General features: G+C 36.7%; 1 protein-coding gene across 18 annotated transcripts in view; it reads right to left on the reverse strand.

The window, feature by feature from the left end:
• Window positions 1–22721, reverse strand: part of DLG2 (discs large MAGUK scaffold protein 2) — a 1989136-nt gene that overhangs the window by 735193 nt on the left and 1231222 nt on the right. For 2 of the 18 annotated variants that reach the window (XM_070425752.1, XM_070425745.1), the window contains exon 1: window positions 15724–16069. The exons of 14 other annotated variants lie outside the window; for them this stretch is intronic. In XM_070425752.1, the coding sequence (XP_070281853.1) occupies window positions 15724–16032 (309 nt within the window). In that variant the 5' untranslated portion in view covers window positions 16033–16069. Of the gene's footprint in view, window positions 1–15723; window positions 16072–22721 lie in introns of those variants that run through there. 2 more of the 18 variants (XM_070425741.1, XM_070425750.1) reach the window with 2 other exon arrangements.

A 22721-nucleotide genomic window follows, 5' to 3' on the forward strand; every position in this document is an offset into this window, starting at 1 on the left:
CTCTAAAGAGAGAAACCTAATACTTGGAAGATACCCTGGACTTCTTTAATTTTTCTTAACTGCCTTATTTTATCATATTCTGCCATAAAGAAACCCACACTGGTTAATCCTTCGTTTTGCTCTATATCAAAAATATACCCTTAATCCATATATTGGATCTCCAACACCACTGTTGCTACCTGAGTCCAGCCATCATTCTCTCTCCCTTGGAAGTACTGCTATATAGCATTCTAGCTAGTATCCCTCCTTCCATTATCCTCTCTCCATAGCTCATTCTCACTATGTCATGGCCTTATTCTAAAAAATCCAATGGCTTCTGTTTGAACTCTGAATACAATTCAGACTTATTCCCACGGTCTCCAAAATCTACATGATCTGGCCTTACCTAATACTCTGACCACCTTCCCTGCCTTTCTCCACACTCTCTCCCCTTTATACCAGCCTTCTACTATTGAAGGAACATATCAAATATGCTATTCTTTAATTTGTGACATCACCTAAAGATTGCTATTGATTTTTTCAAATATCAACTCAATTGTCTCCTCCTCATTAAGACCTTCCCTTATTTTACATTCTTATCCAAAGTAGTTCCCCTTCCACCAACCTATATTCCATATCACATTGCCCTCATTTATTTTTTAACAGTACATCACCATCAGAAGTAATCTTATTTGTTTACTTATTAATTTTATATATTTTTCAACCAGAATGTAATCTTAAAATATTATCTGTTGTATTTATTGCTATATTTTCAAGTTTCTAGAAAAAGGCTTGTATCTACTGCTATATTTTCAAATTTCTATATAATAGATGATCAATAAATCTTTGTGACTGAATAAACAAATAAATTTTATGAACTTGTGTGTTTTAATTCATCTGACAATTATATTTTTTCAGTTATAGAAATGATTTTTACATAATTTGATATCATATATTTTTTCCCAGTCTGAGTCAGTTTCTTAGTCCCAGTTCCCTCTGGATACTTATCAGAAAGGTTATCTGGGTTTTCTTTCTTTTTATTTCCCTACAATTTTTTAAAATGATAATTATTGGTTTTTAGAGAGTAAGGAAAGGAGAGGGAGAGAGACATGAAAGAGAGAGAGAAAAAAAGATTGACAAGAGAGCTTAACATCAATCAGTTGCCTCCTGCATGTGCCCTGACCTGGAATCGAACCAACAACCATTAGGTGCATGGATGACACCCAACCAACTGACCCAAAATTGGTTTTCAAAGAGACAAAATGAGTAATCCAGGGAATAAATCAAGGTATCATCAAAAGAAGTACTTCTTCAGTATGCCTTGCCTAACACAATACTGTCACCTCCCTACCAACTTTCAAAGATACCATTTTTTCAATCATTCATAAAATATGTCAGGCCCTATCCTAGCACTAATGATACAAAAATAAATAAAGCATGGTTTGTGTTCTCTCAAAGCTTCCAACATGGTAAGCCATCACGATGCTAAATGAAAAACAGGTGTATGAACCACATTCTGTGAGAACACAGAGAAAGGAAGCCTTAACAAAGATAACGTTTGAGATGATTCTTGAATGATAATCAAACACTGGGATATGGAGAGTCATGATAAAGAGAGGAAGACATTTAAAAAAGACTTGCCATTACCCTGGCTGGGTAGCTCCAGTTGGTCAGAGCATCATCCTGATATGTCACGGTTGTGGGTTAGATCCCCAGTAAGGGAACATACAAGAATCAACCATTGAGTGCGTAAATAAGTGGAACAACAAATCCATGTTTTTCTTTTTCTCTCTCTCCCTTCCTATTGCTCTCTAAAATCAATAATTAGTAATTTTTAAAAAAGATTAGATTGGACACTGCATGGTGGCTTCAGAGAAACAATGAATGGGTGGGTGTGGCTAGAATACAGAAGAAGTAGCTGGAGATGGGGTTAGAAATGCAGGTTGGAGCTAAATCTAAGACAACTTTAAATGTTCTGCTAGGAAATCAAATTCTGTAAACGAGTATTTGGAAAATTGTGTTTCATGAGATACTGGTAAATATATATCCATGAAAGAGGGATTACATCATCACACACATCTAAGAGATGTTCCACATATTTGACCTGCCCTTAGGAGATATAGAACACCAAGGGTTTTGAAAACTTTTATAATAAAAAATAAACAACTGCTTAACACGTGTAATCCAACATAAACCACCCATTAACATTTCCAGACATACTTTCCTTCTCCAGAAGTCAATTACACTTAAAGTGAACCACTACTTTAAGTGATTTCGGGTTGTTAATTCATTTATGAGTGAGCGTTACAAACAGAACTGAGTGTGAAGATATGTTTGTCAACAAAAACACCTAGATTGGGAGGTTACTGGTTATTGCAAATAGCTAATGTGAATGATAATATACATCTATACTCAAGCACTGAGAGGGGGAACATAAAAAGGGAAAATATTTGAGGCACTTTGTGATAGAATTCTTTGTCAACTAGTCATCATTTAAGGAGTGAGGGCTCTGGGAGTAGAAAGGTGATGGTGCTGCTGCTGATTTCCTGATTTTCTGGCCTGGTAAAAAGTGAATTATAAAACAGGTTTAATAGCAGTGCAGGGTAAGGAAGAGGAAAAGTAATTAAAAATAGTCTGAAAGCTTTGAGTAAACTGCAAGGTAAGGAATGGGGATCATAATGTTCATTGTTATTCATCTGTTTTTTAGTCAGTGATTGGGAAAACAATAATCATAAGCCAACAAGAAAATCCCAATTGTGCTGGGCTCTTTCATAAACTCAGATGAGTTTCTGTCCTCAATTTACTTAGAATTCTCAATCTTTCACTTTTCCATTAATTCCTTGGAAAACGACGTTTTCTCCATATAAAAAAATAGCCATCCTCACATTAGTGACAGATTGGCTACAGTTGTTTTTAGAACAGCCAGAGGATGCCCAGCCTTCATGAGAGGAGTCCATAGAGTTGTTACATGTACATATTTAATTCTAAACATTGGCATCGGCGCTGTAATAACAGTGTGTTTTTAAGGGATACAACTGCATACAATCACTCTAGCTAGTATGGTTTTGACTTTTAGGGAAGGACTGCATGCATTTTAAGACATGTGGACACAAAATCAACCTTGAGTAGATCTACATAAAAAGCTCATAAAATTCTTACATCTATATAAACATACTATACAACATGAAGATTTTCAGAATAATTCCCTTTCCCATCTGATCAGCTAGCTCACTTTTCCTCTTTAAGCTCCCTCACTGTCAATTTAATGTCCATATTGCACTCCTCAGCAAACTCTCTATTGACACAGTCAGATGGCCTGTCTAATTCTGTCTGTTATGCTAATTACCATTTTATCTGTCGCTCAATTTGATCTTGCTCACCTATGTCAGTGTAAAAAGAAGAGCATTCAGCTCTCTTTCTTCAAAAGAACAGACACAAAACAGTTACGGTGACAGGAGAGACAGGCACATACATCACTTATGAAGATAATTAGGAACCACCCTGGTAAATAGGATAGGTGAAAATTTCTTTCACCAGGACTTTTAAATAGGAACTAATTACCTATTTGTATAAGTTTTTCCTTCTTTCCTTCTACCTACAAACTAAGCATGTATTAAATTGTCAACTGGGTATTATTATTGTCCTAGTTATGATAAAAATGACAGATTACAATCACATGAGAAGTACTCATCCTCATTAACAAATAAAAACAAACTAAAATAGCAATGACATGCAATTCTTAGCCTACCAGATTTAGAAAAATTTTTACAAGATAAAAACATCATGAGTACAGGGAAAAGACATGTTCATAAATTTCTGGAATGGGAGGACTATAAATTTGTAAATTCTTCTTAGAAGAAATTTGGCAATGAACTCTAAGCTCTAAAGAGAAGGAATCAATCTTTTTTTTTTTTTCCATTATATCCTCATTGATTTACACAGTGTTTTGGCATGTGGGAACTAACTACTTAATAATTAATTATTGAATGAAAATTGACTGACTGACTAGATAAATATTATAAGGCTTAAAATATTCATATTCTTGATTTAGTGAATTCTTTTCTGAAAATATGTTCTCATGAGAAGTGTGGTCAAAAGTTTATGTACACCAATGCTTAGTTCAGTGTTTTTTACATTAATAATAACAAAACAAGATAACCTAAATATCCAACGATATGAATTTTGGTAGAAATGAGGATATTTGGCAGTTGTTGAAAATTCTATCAACAAAGAAAATATTTTACTAACTTAGGAAAATTTTCATAATATGATGTTAATTTTAAAAAGCAATACAGTTTTATATTTTTAACTTATAACAGACATATAAACAATACTTCATATTTGGATACATCTGTGAACATGCATTATTACAAAATATAATATATTTCTCTGAGGATACATATTCAGAGACAATTTTAAAAAGTAAAAAGATATCAAATTATTAACTGATTAGCTCTAGGTGAAAGGTAGATGTTCTGAATTTCTCAAACATGTGATTAGCTTATAATATTTTTACCATAAACTTGTATTATTTCCACATCAAAAACGTATAAGCCCGGTCTGCATGGCTCATGGTTGAGCGTCAACTTATGAACTAAGAGGTCATTGTTTGACTACTGATCAGGGCACATACTGGGGTTGTAGGCTAGATCCCCAATGGAGAGCATGCTAGAGGCAGCCAATCAATGATTCTCTCTCATCACTGACATTTCTATCTTGCTCTTCCTCTTTTTTCCTCTCTGAAATCAATAAAAATACTTAAAAATACATAATAAAATTATTTTAAATAGAATAAATGCTCACCTTTAAACTAAGATGATTTATAATTACCTAGTTTTTATTTTAAAAAAACCTTAAAGTTGAAAATAGAGAATTAGAAAATATCACAAGTATTTTTCACTTAATTTTGTTGTGAACCTAAAACTACTCTAAAAAATAAAGTAAAAAACTAAAATATCACAATTAAGTGCAATAATATGTGTGAAAGAGAATAAAATAGGTCAAAGAAATGAATGACCAATGTACAAACAGAATTAAAAAGTGCTTTGTAAGATTATCTTCCCAGTCTATCAGAAGATATATTTGCTAATTATTCTTAAAAGTAATTTAAATCTAGGATTCATTTATATAATTTTATTATTTAATTTAGTTTTGTATTGAATTTATTGGGGTGACATTGGTTAATAAAATGATAAAGGTTTCAGGATATACAATTGTACAATACATCATCTGTATATCTATAATGATAAAAGCATAATATGCTAATTAGACTGGACAGCCTAAGGACCTTCTGGACGTCATTTCGGACATCCTTCTGGACAAAGCTGCCACAGTGGGGGCCAGGAAAGAGGCAGTTAGTGGTGATCATACAGACAGGCAAGCAGTTAGGGGTGATCAGGCAGGCAGGCAGAGTGGCTAGGGGCTATCAGGCAGGCAGAGGCAGTTAGGGGTGATCAGGCAGGCAGGTGAGCAGTTAGAGGCCATCAGGCAGGCAGTCAGAGGGGTTAGGGATGATGAAGCAGGCATGCGGAGTGGTTAGGGGGTGACAGGCAGGCAGGCAAGCGAGCAGTTAGGAGCCAGAGTCCCGGATTGTGAGAGGGATGTCCGACCACCAGTTTAAACTGGCAGTCAGATATCCCCTGAGGGGTTCTGGGTTGCAAGAGGGTGCAGGCCAGGCTGAGGGAATTCCCCCTCCCAGTGCATAAATTTTGTGCACTGGGCCTCTAGTTGTATTATATGTCAAGTCTCCTTTCATCACCATCTATCCCCCATTTACCTTCTTCTACTTCCACCCAGCCCTCTTCCCTCTGACAATCATCCTTTTCTTGTCTGTGTCTATGAGTCTTTTTTTGTTTATTTTTTTAAATGAGAAGTCTCCTTCCCACTCTTTTTTTAAAAAATATTTATCTTTATTGTTCAAAGTATTACATATGTCCCCCATCTTTCCCCCCTTTGACTCCCTCTACTTCACCCCATCCCCAGGCTTACCACACTATTATCTATGCCCATGGTTTATGCATATATGCATGTAAGTTCAAGGAAACTTCCTTTTTTTTAAAAAAGAATAGTTTATTGATTTAGAGAGAGAGAGGAAGGGAGAGAAACATTGAAGCATGAGTACATTGATCAGCTTCCTCCTGCACGTTCCCCATCAGGAATCAAGCCTACAACTTGGGCATGTGCCCTCACTGGAAATCCTACCAGTACCGTTTGGTTTACTGGACAATGCCCAACAACCTGAACCACACCTGCCAGGGCTCTTTAGTTTATTTTTAAAGAAAAAAGTACTTACTAAAAAACTATAACAATCAATGTTGACCATTAACTAGCACAGCCTTTCAAAATAAAGTAAAAATGTGTTCAATTTTGGATTTTTTAATATGGTGGCGTGCCAGCTACTGTACTCTGAGCACTTATATTTAATAGCAAAAATGATGGAAAAGAAAGGTCATGCATTCTACAATAGGTTGTACAGAAACTAATTATAAAATAATATTTCAGGACATTATTTCAACCTTCTAGAGAACAAGGGACTTCTAAATTAGACAAAGAAAGTATAGAATCAGATTTTTTTCTTGTTGTCCTCTCAAAGTTCAGTACTATTCCTCTCATCATTGAACATCATGACCCATTTGAATGTAGAACCAATTTGTGAACAGTGATTCCAACATTTTAACAGCACCATCGAAGAGAATAAGAATCTGAGTAAAACTAAATAGAAGAGAAATAAATAAAATGATAAATCTATGTTAAATTGTTGTTACAATCTGTTTGTTATTAAATCAAGCTACTGTAAGGATAGATTTCCCTTTTGATCTTAATGTACTTGCATAATTAGTAATAATGATAATTATAAAATTAAATCCAAATCTGATTAAGTACCTTTATATACAAGGCCTTATGCTAACATTCATTCAGAAGTTAAGAGCAACTTATTGACCTATTGCTACATGCCAGGTTCTGGGAAATAATGGTAAATACATAGGTTGCACTCTCATGAAATTTAGTTAGCGAAGCAGATAGACATAAAAATAAAGCAGATGCAGCCTTTCCACTCCACAGCCACAGATGCTGCTGACAAGCCTGGGTCCATATATATAATTTAATAACAATACTTCAGGAAATGTCACAAAGAGGTGACTGAACAGATGGCTGCTGTGAGTTAAGTTCTATGATGAGCATATGAGAAATCTCACTCTCTAATCAGGAGACTGAGAAGGAAACACATAACCACAATGCAAGGTAATATGCTCATTGTGCAAAACACCATGTTAAGTAGAAGTTTGTGAGTTAAAACAGACCAGAAAACATTAAAGAGGAGCATCACTTGAACTAGGACTTTAAAAAATAAATAGGATTTATTAGGCAGAATGGGATACTCCATCAGAAGAAAAAGGGAAGCTGATGGTCTAGCTCAGAGGTTGGCAAACTTTTCCTATAAAGGGTCAGACAGTAAATATTTTAGGACTTTCTGGCCCTACAGTTTGTATGGCAACTACTCAACTTGGCCATTGCAGCTCAAAAGTAACTATTGCAGCACAATACATAAAAAAATAAGCATGGATGAGTTTTAATATAATTTTATTGATTGATAGTATACTAGTATTTGGAATTTCATATAATTTTCAAATGTCATAAAATATTATTCTTTAAATTTTCTTCAACTATTAAAATATTAAACACACACACACACACACACACACACACATTCTTAGCTCATGGCTATACAAAAACTATTACCAGACTGGATTTGACCTGTAGGTTATACTTTTCTGACTACTGGTCTAATTGGAAGGCAAGCTAAACATGCACACATAACAATATCAAATATCTAAATCAGAGGTTCTCAATTATATCATAATCAACCTTTCCATTTTATAATAAATATTTTATAATACCCTCCTTTCTCCATCTGAAATGAAACTCATAGATAATACAACTATATATATATATATATATATATATATATATATATATATATATATATAAATGGATATAAAAACAACAACAACAAAATCCTAGCAACCTAAGAGCTTATAGGGAAATTGAGGGTAGATGACATTTGAGATGATATCAGAGTAATATTGAAAACAACAGAAAACTCTAAAATAAATAATTTTAAATAATTTTCACAAAATAGATTTCTTATTGTGCAATAAAATATTTGTTTAAATTAATATGTGGTATGGCAATCAAATGAAATATTTTAAAAACAATCTTATTAGTGAAATTTGGTGAGATTTTTGTGTTTCTACCAATTCAAAATCTTTGGGTCTAGGTCTATTCAAAGGATCCCCAAGTCTCTTCAATTATATATTTTTTGCAGGTGACACACAAATGTAGACCGATACAGAAAAAGTGTGTCAGTGACACAATACCAAGAGCAGCAGCATTTCTCTAAGGATGAGATTTTCCAAAATGGGAATCAACTCTTGATAAAATTCCTAACAAAACTAAGTATAATGATTCCTTGATGTGCACAGGAGTTACATTCCTATAATATTTAATGATTATTAAATCATTTCAGAAAATTGTTTGTAACACCACATTTGACTTTGAACACTTGGAAAATAATAAACTTAAAAACATCTTCATAAACATCCAGTGGAATTTTAACAATTGTGAAGTACACAGGATGGTTCTTTATTGCACATTATATACTGCACATTACAATGTATGTCCACTTTCTCCTAAACGCCAGCATAACCTCCCAATAATTATGCCCATGCATTCCTAAAATAATTTTTAGTGGCTCTTCTCTCTCCTTATGCCCTTGGGGACTGCTGGTCTGAATTATGAGATAGTAGAAATTAGGTTTATGTAATGTTTCGTATAATGCCCAAGACCACATTATCAACAAATTACATGCTTAATAATTTTCTGTCAGCAATTATGCTTCATGAAGAGGAGCACATAAGGGCTAAGAGAAGTAGTGTAGCCTGAAACAGTAAAAATAAAACTCAAATCTGAGTTCAAAGACTTTGATAAATTCTGTCACAAATTGAATGACCTTGAGCAAGTCTTAACTTTTCTAGGCTTCAGGTTCTGCTTTGGAAAATATACTATATAAGCACTAAATTTCCACACAGTTCTGACATAATTATAAACATTATACGCCTTTGGGTAATTAAAAGGATGGGACAGAGTAGAGAATAGAGGAGATAAAAAGCCCGCAAGGCTACATTTGCAACAGATGAAACTATCAGAAAAAGGAAGAGGACAGACAATGGAGACAGTGGTATTAAAGAGAGGTATTTGATTCTTGGAACGATAGATACACAGGTAGGTAGGCTACGTATGTATAATTCACAAACATTCAGTAATGCAAGATGATGCTTTTTGATTAAAAGACAGAAAATGAACCATGTGCTATACATTTATTAAGTTTATACCAATTTAATTTCTTCTGTAATACCTCTAATTTTTTTCTGTTTCCCTTGCATGGGGGTGGCTGATATTTCTCAAAGACTAAAAAATCTTATTATTCTTTCTTGGTAAGGGACTCTCTTTATAGAAGGAATCAGTAGAAGCAGCCACAGAGTTCAAAGTTATAGCACTTATTAAGTTTATAGCATGTAGTTCCTAATTCCTCACCCTAAATTTTGCAAAATATGAAAAAATTGACTTTGGGTAGTAAACAGACAATGTAATATACAGATAATGCATTATAGAATTTTACACTTGAAACCTACATAATTTTATTAATCAATACATTTAATAAAATTTACCAAAAAAATCTGTAAGATTGAATCTAATCTATACTAATAAAGATCTAATATGCTAATAGCCGATACGCCTTAACGAATAACGACCAGGTCATTAGCATATTAGCTGGGGCATTGCTCCGGGAGACATGGAGACCTGGCGGAAGCGGGGAGGTGCCCAGAGAAGGTGGGACCAGCCCTATGCAACTGGAGGAACTGAGGGCAGGGCTTGAAGCAGCCAGAGAAGGCCAGAGGGTTTAGGTGCTGGGCCAAGCACGCTGGAGCTCTGCATGGACAGGTTGGGGTGTCAAGGCAGGGTGGTGCCTCGGGATTTCAAATTGCGCTGGGCTCCTAGTTTACAAATAACCATAGATTAGGAGACCTTTCTAGATTCAAGTACTTATTCTCGTGTCTGATGACCAACTCCAACTGGTTCAAATCAGCACAGTTCTTGACCTTGATCAGAGCGGGGTAGGCTCTTTATGTGCCTACCCCCTTCAGGGCTCCTGAGACCAGAAAATTAAGTCGAATGGGGAAATCTAAGATTCAGCTATGGGATGCCAGTCCTCCCAACCATGTAGGCAAACTCAAATCCCTAACAAAAATTAGAGAATTAAAGAGATCTCTGGGGATACTCTGCCTCTGAGAGTACCTCAAACAGGACTTTCTGTAGAAAGCTTAAGGGGATCAGATAGACCTACAGTTGAAACTAGTTCTGTCCTTATCAGTTATGCCATCATGAGCAATTTACTCTTAACGTCAGTTGACATATCTGTAAAATGGGGATTACAATACCACTCTTTTAGTGTTGTTGGGAGAATTCAAAGAAATGACTAACAGAAATCCCCTAGCATGGTGCTTTACACATTGTGGATATTGTGAGTCTTCACTAAATATTATCATCTCTGCTCTTGTCTTTTCCGCCATCTGTATTTTGTTTCTCTTCATCCTGCCCTGGAAAGAATGCTCTGCTGATGTCAGCATCCAGAAGCAGGGCTGCCAGGAGTGTCGACCAAGTGGCTTCAGGGCTGCCCATGGAATGCTTTAATACCTCCTGTAATACCTCTAATTCTTTTCTGTTTCCATGCTGCTGATGTCTTCCAGACACTAAAAAATCTTATTATTCTTTCTTGGTAAGGGGCTCTCTTCATAGAAGGAATCAGTACAAGCAGCCACAGAGGTAAAACAAGCTGTCAGATCTTTCTGGCTGGGCAAGAGCTGAGCCTGAAATTTCAACCTAAGGAATCCCTACTTCTTGGACAAAAAAAGTCCTTTGCACTCAAGTTGCTGCAAACTGCTGTTTCTGAGGAGCTTCAAAGATACCGTTAGGGGAGATTTACAGATTTGGGCTAAATACTTCAAATGCAATTGTTCTAGTAGAATTTTACGGAGAAAAGCTAACATCACCTCCCTCTGAATACAAGTTTATGGGAATGCAACTTCATTAGTACAATTCTATCTTACATGATTTTGTTTTAGTGTAAATCTCTTAGAACCCTGAAGGACAAAATGTCACCCCATCATCATGTGGTCCTGTGCCAAATGTTTCTGGACAGTTGCCTGGCCTAACCTTCATCATTATAAGGAAGACATCAATAAATTCAGGGGACAAACTAGAAGTTCAAATAAAAGACAATAATAATAATTAATAGTAATAATTATTAACTTTATGGATAATTTACCTATTACTAGTAATCATAACTACCTTTTTTTAAGTGAAAAATGTCTGTGTTCTATGTATCATGCTGGACTCTAGGTAGTCTCAATTCGTGTTATATTTTTCTACAATATGATTTTAGCACCCTAAGTTTTAGAGAGGCCACAAATGGGCCTTAAAGAAGTTAAGCAAGTGAGGTCATATAGAGCTGCAAGTCAAATTTAGGATTATCTAGCTCTAAAGCTTACATCCTTTCTAAAGTGCTTCCCATTAATTAATGGGTGTTCGTTGACAGTCGCCGAATATTAGCATTGGCGGAGATAGAGAGGTTCATTTAGGGAAAACCAGTTTTCTTAGAAGCAGAGCACCTGAGGCCCAGAAGGTTTTAACCACCATGAAGCCAAACACATAGTCAGTGGCAGAGCAGGCACCTGAATCCTGTGGGCACTCCCTGCAGCTGTCTCCATGGAGTCCTCATCAAGGCCCACCAGGCCTGCTGTGACCAATCCCCGCTCACCCCTCCGTGCGCACAGACAACCAGGAGCAATTCCACACAGGCGACAGGGTGCTACGTGTGTTTGTTTTTGTTATTTTTATCCCCAAAGCATATTTCTCTTTGCCCACTTGATGATCAGTACAATTTTTTTTTTAAAGATTCAATTCAATTCAGCCCATGTATCACTCACTACCTCTAGGAAGTCTTCACAGACTCACCTCTCTTCTCTTCCCAGAAAATTCGGTCTAATGAATTCAGGAATAGCTTAATCATTTTCAACATTTGGCAGACTCCACAAATATTTATTGGGCCTGTATTATTTATAAGCACTGTGCTAAACGCTTCACATGTTTTATGTTAATCATTCCTCACCACAATCATATGAGTTAGGTATTATTTTTATCCTCCTTTTAGAAAACAGGCCTAAAGAGATGTGGTAACTTTAAAAAAGAAAAAAAAAAGTATCTTTCTCTCTCATTCCCTGTGTCCTAATATGTGTCCTAATATACATTCACTATGGAATTGGCAGGACTCTGTGGAACTTTATTTCACTTCCAAATTGTAATTTCTGATACTATGATTCTGTGTATATAATGATATATTTGCTAAATATTATATACCATTAAAGGCTATAAGCTCCACACTGGTAGGATAGTATCTACTTTGTTTACTATTCTATCCACAGGACCTGACAAAGTGGCACAGAGTAGGCACCCAAGAAATGACCATTGAATAAACAAATTCGGAATGAATTAATTAAATATGAATAAAGAGCAAATGCATAGATCTCAAGTCTCCAAGTCACTCTTCTGTGCTGCCTCCTCAGATCAGTCTGCATTGGGGAGAAATGCCACATAAGCAATGACGGACATGTTTTTCCTCCCAAGGCCAACACTATTATCTGAGATGTGCATTCTAGAATTCATTTCTGGACTCTATAATTTTCCATTTTCTTACCTATCATTATGGTTATATTAATTCTACAGATCCAAATGGAATGAAAACTGATTTGAGCAGGGACGGAGCTGTTTTTTAGTCCTGCTGAGAAAGAGCATAATGACAGAGTCCTGTTAGCACACAGCCCCCCAAATAACAGGAGTTTGGCAAAGAGCCTTGGGAGGAACTCAAGTCATTACCATGGCCCTCTATTAGAGCAGCCGGAAATCACACTGCCGATTTCCATGTAGTACAGCAAATATCTCCGAGGGCAGGATCCTAACTCCCAGATGCTCACCAGCCCTCAGGCATGTTCTGTACCCCATGCAGCTCCCTGGGCTATTCTAAAACATGCACTCTGCTTCTCCCTGCTCCACCAAGGATTCTAATGTTTAGCATCAGCTCCACCCTTTGTCTTACAATATTTCACATAATATCTCCAGTTAATTTAAGGGGTAGAAATAGTATAACAAAATTACAAAAACAGACTACTTTAATGGACCTATTCATAAAAACTTACATGCTCTTGTTTTTGTGATAGTCATACATGGGCATATAGTACATACACAGGTCTGTATATTTTAAATATTATATCTATTCTATAGATGCATATGTAAATGAATATCAACATATATACTTATGTAAATATATCAGCATTTTTGAGTACCTATCAGAAATAAATGAAATATATTTACAAAGAGAATATACATTCTTTATAAAAACAAGCTAGTATATTCTAGATAAAAATAATATAGAACTTTATTTTTTATATGTGTGTATATACATGCATGTATATGTGTATACATATGTGTGTATACATACTTATATATACATAAAATGTTAATATATGGAATGCAAGTAGTTAGGTATTATAGAGATATTTAATGCATATGTTAAAATCTGTGCACATATGTATATATAGACAAATTAGAAACTATTTAACATAATATATTTGAAAGTGTACAGGAGTGGGACAAAGAGATAAATTAATCACTCTAGCTTAGCACTCTAGGGACTGAGACGGCAAAAGAGTGAAAGGATCAGGTGAGAATGTCACAACATTGAAGAGCCTAAAAGATATAGTATTATAGATCCAATATTAAAGGATCACTGTTCTTCCTAGCCAATAATAAAGTACATGTGAATATAGGAGAAAAGGTATAAAAATATGTGTGCAAAAGAATAATGAGAGATGGTGGTTGCTTAAATTTACTGCCTTCCCATATGTCACTGGATCTTTAATTATTAGTGCAGAGACTCTATTTCAATTCTTTAAATCATTCAATAGCTATAAATGTAAGGCAAGTAGGAGGCTCAGTTTGTGAAACACCAAGGAAGAAAAAGGTTTCCCTTGGTTGATGAAATATGTACCAAGAGTTCTAGAGAATGGTTATTACAAGGTAGAATTCAAATGTGGGGTTGGAAAATTATCATTTATGAAATAAAATTTTATTACATATTGAATAAAACATTAGAACAATAAAGCAAGTTTGGTGTGTTGTTTTTTTTACTCTAAAGCAAGTTTGCTTTCTCTTTAAAAAAACAACAAACTAGATGTGAGTTTGTGTGCTTTGCCTCTGGGAACCTTGAGAATGCAATCAATACAGAGATATAGGTTAAAGACATTGAAACACATGTATTTGTGAAAGACTATATAGATACTTCAAAATCATCAGGACTGTTTATTCAGTTTGGGATTGATACTAACTTTAAAAATTAACTGAGTGTCAAATGTCAAGCTCCATTTCAAACTGAATTTAATAATATAATGACAATATGTTATTGATTTAAAGCAGAATGCTAAGATGCATGATGTTAATGCAACAAAAAGCCATATATTTGGCCAGGTATATGTAACTATATCATTAAGATCTAATGATATATTATATTCTTGGAAGTACTTTTTATAAAATTAACATTAAAATTAGAATGTTCTCTGCACTTCTCACACCATAATGTTTTAGTCATGATTAATATTCACTTCTCAATTATACTAAAAGCATATCAAAATCAAGAAAGGATTTTTTCTGCAAACACAGCTTTTCTCTTTTCAATGGATATTATAAACAGTCATTGTTCTGTACTTATGACAGTGATTACAGGTGCATTTTATTTTTATTTTACAGAATTTACAGAAAGTTGTTTTCCCTCCCTGGATGGAAGCAGGGAAAAAACAATTTAATTTCTGGTAAAATGCTAGTAGTTTGGGGCAAAAATCAGCTAGGAATCAAATTAAGGGAACCTGCATATTTGCTTCAGAAATGTATTCTAGGAGAGAGAGTGTTTAATATAAATAAACTATTGCTTCTCTATGAATAAATGAAATATTTCATTTTTTTTTATTTTGAGCATAATCATCCTATAGCTTGCTTCCAATTATTCCTTGTGCTTGTAAAATAAATGATTTAGGATAAACAAAATTTTTTCTCTATTACTAAAAAGGTACACAGCATTATAAGAATAAAATTAGAATAGTATAGTTCAAATCACTACTTTCCAAAACTGAATAAATCTACTTTTAACTTTAAAGAGCTGGAAAGTATCTGATTAAAGTTATTTTTTCTCTTCCTTAAAACAAACAAACAAACAAACAAAAAAACCCTGGGGTAGGCAGAATAGAAAAGTTAACAATGATTAGAAGTAAAAGTGCAGTTAAAAGACTATGATGCAAAATAGTGAAATCATCTGAAGATTAGAAAAGTTGAACTTGGGGAAAAGTCACTAAAAGAAACTGAGCACAGCATCCCTGGACTTGCCCAAGCCACCCTGAGGTGTGAGCCCCCCAAACCTGTGAAAATGAGAGGTTTTTCTTGGCCTACCATTTTTCAAATAGACATCCCCAGTCAGCAAGGAGGACTCACTCAGCAAAGTTTCCAAACCATCCTAACCTTACACAACTTGCTCCCAGTTTCTCCCGACGCTCAGGGGAAAGTCATAAGGAAAAGGCTCACCTGTGCGGGGCTGAACCAGCCATGTGGGCAGGCACAGTGCTCCCCACAAGTCCCTCTGCCCTTGGTGCTCGTCCTGTGGGGACTTTTCCGCACACTGTCCCACAAGGTGACCAGCTTGGTCCTGTTTGAAGCTGGACCCCCAGGTCCCGAAGAAGGCATGGTCTGAGAATTGTACCCGAGCCCCTGAGTGCTCCTCTGCCAGCCACAGGCGCAGTGGGCATCCCTGAGCACTGTGGGTGCACTCCTGCCGGCATCCATCCCATCGGACCCCCGGCTGCAGCTGTGTTGCTTGGTGAGGTATGCATTCATAGTGCACTGATGTCTACTCTTTCCTTTGGTCAGCTCTGCCCAGGAATGTTTCCTCCTTGACACCCCTTGCTTCCAGGCAGTTGTAAAAGTCTCTTTTTTCCCCCCTCGCGTGGATCCCTCAGTAGCTTTGACAGCTGCTATAAGCAGTGCATCCTGGGAGCCGTGGGAGCAGCGAGAGCAGCTCCGCACAGCATTATCTGCGGGCTGGTAGCTCTTTGTCAATAGATGACTCAACTCACAGAGCAACTTGACAGTATCCCTGCTCTAGGCAGAAGCAATCAATGCTCCACACAGCTGGGCTACAAGACTGAACACTGCATTACAAGCCCTTTTTGGATGGAGCCCCACAGTAAAGAATACTCGCTGCAATTTGGCATTCTGGCTTTTCCCTCTCCTGGCTGATCCCCATGCAAAATACAGACCTCAGGAAAGAGAGCTTCTTATCAGGCTAGCAGGACCCTTCTTTCCGGAAAGAAGGCATCTAGGCTGAAACAACATAGCACAAGCCATTTAAAGTGATGGGAAAGTTAACCTGTCAAGGAATTTCCAACATTTACAGGAATCACTTATCGAGAGAGAGATTTGCCAAGACAGACCAAATCATGAGGCAACTAAATAAGAGCATCAGTATTAACTCTAAAGAAGCTCAATTCATTTAGAAAAATTGCTGAGGTCACAGCATGCTCCTAGAGTCCTTTAAAAGTTGCAAGTTTAATGTGTTTTAGATCATGATTACACACTGCCGTCTAAGCAAACATTCTTTATGCTATGAACAATTATTATTTCCTTCTGATTAAAAAAAAAAGCAATTTTCAAAAGTTCAAAACTGAGGGGTTGGCTTATTTTAACACAGTGTTTTTCCTTACCCAAAATTATTCTGAGGATTTCCTTTCAAATACTTTACCACAACAAATACATTCACCACAGAAAGGGGCTGCATTTTAAAGTAAAAGACACATCTAACTCTGCCATCCAGTATTTTGGTTTCCAAAGACAGAATTTTCAAATTCTTTCACTGAAAAATAAGTGAAATCTATCCAATTTAAAGCAATTGCTTTCCAGAGAGGACATGATTGTTTTTAAAATTTTAGCATGATTCACAGAAGCCACCCATAATATTTTCAGTAGAGGAAAAGGTGCTTAGAGTTTGTTCTTTTAGAAACTTTCTCCATCTATAACATAAATGCTTATCACATCTCCTAAGGAAATAATTTTGGTTTGATTGGGAAGCAAGCTGCCATCTATGCAGCACCAAAAAATGATGATATAACCCCATGATATAATAATTTTATCTACAGACCATCAGATACTATTAGATCTAACTTCTCAGTGGATTGACCAGTGGCTAAGGTGGTGTAGACCTCATTTCTGACTAAGGGGTCAAGGTTATTATTTCAAAGGCCAGGATTATAACATATTCTACATTTCAATGCTGGGATTCGCTAGATAAATCATTGATATATATATCAATGATATATATATCAATGCTGAGATTCGCTAGATAAATCATTGATATATATATATATCAATGCTGAATGAATGAAGCAGGATCTTCTCTTTCCATGTATCTCCATAAAAAGTATCCTTTTCCAATTTTTCCACAAGAGGTTGACATTAGTACCTTGCCTGGCACAGTAGGCATCCAAAACATCTTTGCTAAATAATTATAATTCATATGAATAAGTTCAAAAGGCAGGCCCTGGTCCATTACTGATCATTTTTTCAAAGCACCTAGTGCACTGACTGCCAAGCACATAGCAGCCTTATAAATACACTAGAGGCCCAGTGCACGAAATTCATGCACTCAGGTGGTGGTCCCTCAGCCCAGCCTGCACCCTCTTGGGGGGTGTCCGACTGACAGCTTAGTTCTGCTCCCCGTGGGCAGTTGGGCATCCTTAGCACTGCCTTGGAGGTGGGAGAGGCTCCCGCCACTGCTGCTGCACTTGCCAGCCGTGAGACAGGCTTCTAGCTGAGCAGCGCTCCCCCTGTGGGAGTGCACTGACCACCAGGGGGCAGCTCCTGTGTTGAGCATCTGCCTCCTTGTGGTCAGCGCGCATCATAGTGACTGGTCGTTCCACTGTTCAGTTGATTTGCATATGAGTCTTTTATTATATAGGATTTCTTGGATGGATATATGGAGGTTTTGGTGGATGTATAAATAGAAGGAACAGTAGAGGAATGAAGCAGTTGAGTAACACTTTTTGAAAACAATATTTAATTCAACAATGATGCAGAATCATAAGCTCTTCCATTAAGGTTAGATTCAGTGATGGTTTTGAAGTGTTAAAGAAATTTGATAGAAGAAGGAGAAGGAGAAGGAGAAGGAGAAGGAGAAGGAGAAGGAGAAGGAGAAGGAGAAGGAAAGGAGGAGGAGAAGAAGGAAGAAGAAGGAAGAAGAAGAAGAAGAAGAAGAAGAAGAAGAAGAAGAAGAAGAAGAAGACGACGACGACTTTAACTATTGGGAAGACATATGTGGCATTAATGGTCTTTCTTCCTGAAAGAAAATCAAGGAATCAAGATCAATGCTTGAAAATTGTAAAATTGAGGCAAAGAGTTCATTATGTGATACTCAGTGGGGGAAATCTGATTTTTGAAGAGAGAGGAAGAGAGAGAGAGAGAGAGAGAGAGAGAGAAAGAGAAAGAGAAACATTGATATGAGAGAGGAATGCTGCTTGGTTGCCTCCCATATGTGCCCCAACTGGGGATCAAACCTGCAACCTAGGCATGTGCTCTGACTGGGCAATGCTCCAACCAACTGAGCCATCAGCCAGGGTTGAATGAGTTATTTTTAATGAGCTATTTCTTCTCAACACAAGGACAACAGGATTCCTATTTTAATAACCTTAACATGTCATTCCTATATTGATAAATATGTTGTGTAACTAATATTACTTGCCTGGAAGGATCTTAAAGACCATATCAAACTTCCATTAAACTCATTACAATACTATACTGAAATTATTCTTTACTTTAATACATATAACATAATTCCAGCCTCCTGTCTTCCTCTTCCAGTCATATTTTTTTTCCTTTTCAAATATGATGTTTGGCTTTTTAAGTCTGAAGACAGACCACTTAAACAGATAAATGTGTCCAACTAACCCACTGTACTATGAAACAGACCTACTAATTAAAGATAATTCAATTTGATCAACTGTAATTGGACAATTGTAATGACCGTGAGATGACAGGAAATTCTGGCCAAACAAGAATTAGTGGTGCCCAAGTACACATCCCACTCATCATTGTGATTTAACATGGGCAGATGGTGCACAGGGCAATGCCTAAATGAGATGTATCTTCTTGACCTCTCTTTGACCTGTTACTGTCTCCATAGAGCAACCACTGGCTTTAAAGCAGAGGCTTAAATGAATATCCTGGCTTGATTTGTTTAAAATTAAATAGCAATGATGACTTACTAAATAAATTGTACCGCACTAAAACACTATGCAGATATTCTTGCCAGATAAAATTTCCTCAGGCTCTCTCTGCATATGGGAAATGAAAATATTAATTATGAAAGAAGAGCTAAGTAGTGCTTTCTAAAGGATGACTGGGTAGCAGAAGCCCTTTAGCATCCATAAGTAATCACAAAATGATATCAAGTATTAGATAAAATTTATCTTGATTTCAAAATTGTAGATAGTCTATTCCTGGGCCTGCAAATTCTAGAGATGTCATAAATGCTAACAAATTAATATTCTTGTACATCTAATAGCCTCCAGCCTAAGCAATCTCCAGATATAATCACATTTACCTTTCAAAATAAGATAGAACCAAGAATATTTAAAGTATTTCAGGCTCTAAATTTATTTCCAAAACCCTTAAACCAATTTAATCATAAATCTTAGGAGGCAAAGCAAGAAGGAATTAACACTGAGGAAGGATACATGCTTAATTGCTATAGAGATTTCACCTGGACATAGAATTTAATAGGAAGTAAACAAAAATAGTTTTAAAATGTCCCAAATTCTTGCTAATATGCTTGGATTTTGGTGGGTGTTGAGGAGAGAGGATTAATATGAATTAATGTAAGGGTAAATTGTAAAATGGTTTTCAGGAAATGCAGATGTATTATATTCTAACACAGTAACACTGTTGGGGAAATAAGAACATAAGTTATGTGACATTTCTTAGAGATTCTGAGAACACTAATAAAAAGGTAATAATCATTTATAATTTACAAATTTTAGCTATTGAATCTAAATAATGAGCTTCACTGCTACAAGAAATTTGTCCTTGTCCTTCGACATTAGACTTATGTCACTCCCCGGAAGCTTGCCAGACGCCCCTGGCATATTCAGTTACACTCCACAGTATTTGTATGCTTGTGTGTGTAAATACCTTTCACAGTGGTCGATTTCTCTCAATCCACCACTATGACAACCACCCTTGTCGAAGCTACCATCACGTCTCCTCAGCAGTGGTGAAACAGCTTCCCAGCTGGTCTCTGGCCTCCACCCTTACTCCAATTCACTCTCACATAGTGGCCAGAGTGACTTCCTCTGACATGTGAATGCAGTCAGGCCCCACTCGGCATAACAAATGTCAACAAAATCTCTGAGGACCTTTATCCCCATAGACAACATCTTCAAACTGGCCGGCCTGGTCCTGGATTATGGCCTGTGTGACTTGGCCTCTGTGCTTTCTCCAGTCTCACCCATGCCTCACCCCCTTGCCCCATCCACCTTCCAACCACATGGGCCTTGACTACCTTGTGGCCATGCCACATGCTCTCTTCCTTTGCCCACACCTTCACATAAGTCATTCCTACTCACCCTTCTGTTAGGTGCTTCAAGAAACAACTTCCTGAAAGCCATCCCAAGGAATCATTCAATACACTCAAGAAGGGTCGGCTTACCCTGCAACACAGCTCCAAAACCAGTCTCCCAGACCTTCCTTCACACTAGCTTGCCATCCCAAAGACTCTTCTATTCAGAAATTCTGGAGTCCTCCCTGCCCTCCAGAGCTCAGCTCAAATGTCACCTTTCCAAGAAACCATTCCCTGGACACTGTGCCCCACCCTTCTTCCAGAACAGATCATGTCATCCTCCCATTAAACACTCACTTAGCACCTGTGCCTTTCTTTTTTCTTTTCTTTTGCTTCATATACTTTTATCATTCTTTGTTAGAGAAAGAGGAAGGGAGGAGAGAGAAATAGAAACATCGGTGTTGATTGGCTGCCTCCTGCAGGCTCCCTATTGGGGATTGAGCCTGAAACCCAGGCATGTGTCCTGACCAGGAATCGAACCAGTGACCTCTTGGTGCATGGCGTGATGCTCAATCCACTGACCCACACTAGCTAGACACACCTGTGCCTTTCTATTTCAACACTTACATGTCTGTACTTAAAGTAAAAATTACACTATTACTCATTTTGGGCCATTCTACTCACACAGAATATAGGTAAATGCCATTAGGGAAGGGAGAGGGCTCTTTTTGTATCTGCACCCTCTGAACCAAGCACAAAGGCAGTGTTTAGTATTTATTAAAACAAATCTAGTAAGAAAGAAGATAAAAATTTTCTTCCAGTGGTTATACCAACATTGGTATTCAAGTCTGTGTTCTACCTCTCAGTGCAAAATGAACAAATAAGCATTTTGAATTTAAACACAAACTAGCTATGTGCTCTGAAGGTCATCATTTAAGTGAAACATTCTGTGTGGCTGAGTGGCGTAGTGGTATGCATTAACTCATTTGGGGGAAGAAATTTGATAGTGGTCTTATAATACTAAGAAATTGAAATGGCTTTTGTTTGTTTTAGTAAGATATTCATTCATAAAAGCTCTACTTCCTGACAGCTGTGATATTTCTCTCAAGTGTTTTCAAGATGTTCTCCCTTTATATAGATAGTGAAAAAAGGGAATGGGGGAGGGGGAGCCAGTCAGTGGGAAAGCAGATAGAGAATCCCAAACTCCAACCACCAGTCTTGACCCTCTTAAAGTGATATACTCCAGAGGCACAGTGAGTTCAGGATCCTGAAAGTGTATATGAGAGAGCAGACAGGCAAGATGACACCTCCCCTTCCTCCCCATTAATCAAGTTAAAAGTTTAAAAAAATTAAACAGCATTAGTATTTATAACAGCACCTTAATTATATATTTTTAAATATGGCTAAAAATACATAACACAGATCTACCCTCTTAACAAAGTTTAAGTATGCAGTACAATATTGTTAACCACACACACACAGTGTTGCACGGCAAAACTCCAGAACATTTTGATCATGAACTACTGAAATTCTATTTCTTTTATTTATTTTTTAAATGTGTTTTTTTTTCAAATATATTTTTAATTAATTTCAGAGAGGAAGGGAGAGGGAGAGAGAAATAGAAACATCAATGATGAGAGAGAGTCATGGATTGGCTGCCTCCTGCACACCCCCCAGTGGAGATCTACCCACAACCAAGGCATGTTCCCTGACCAGGAATCAAACCGTGACCTCCTGGTTCATAGGTTGATGCTTAACCACTGAAATTATATTCCTTTTGATCAGAAAATCCTCAATTTCCCTCCTCCCAGGCTCTAGCAACCTCCATTCTACTTCCTGCTTCTATGAATTCACTACTTTAGATACGTCATACAATATAAATCAAATCATTCAGTGTTTGTCTTTCTGTAACTGGCTTATTTCATTTAGCATTATGTCCCCAAAGTTCATTCATGTCGTCGCATATGACAGATTTCTT

Source organism: Myotis yumanensis, unplaced genomic scaffold, assembly GCF_028538775.1.
Source record: "Myotis yumanensis isolate MYYU_CA2020_CCGP unplaced genomic scaffold, mMyoYum1.0.hap1 SCAF_10, whole genome shotgun sequence".
In the NCBI taxonomy this organism is placed as follows: domain Eukaryota; kingdom Metazoa; phylum Chordata; class Mammalia; order Chiroptera; family Vespertilionidae; genus Myotis; species Myotis yumanensis.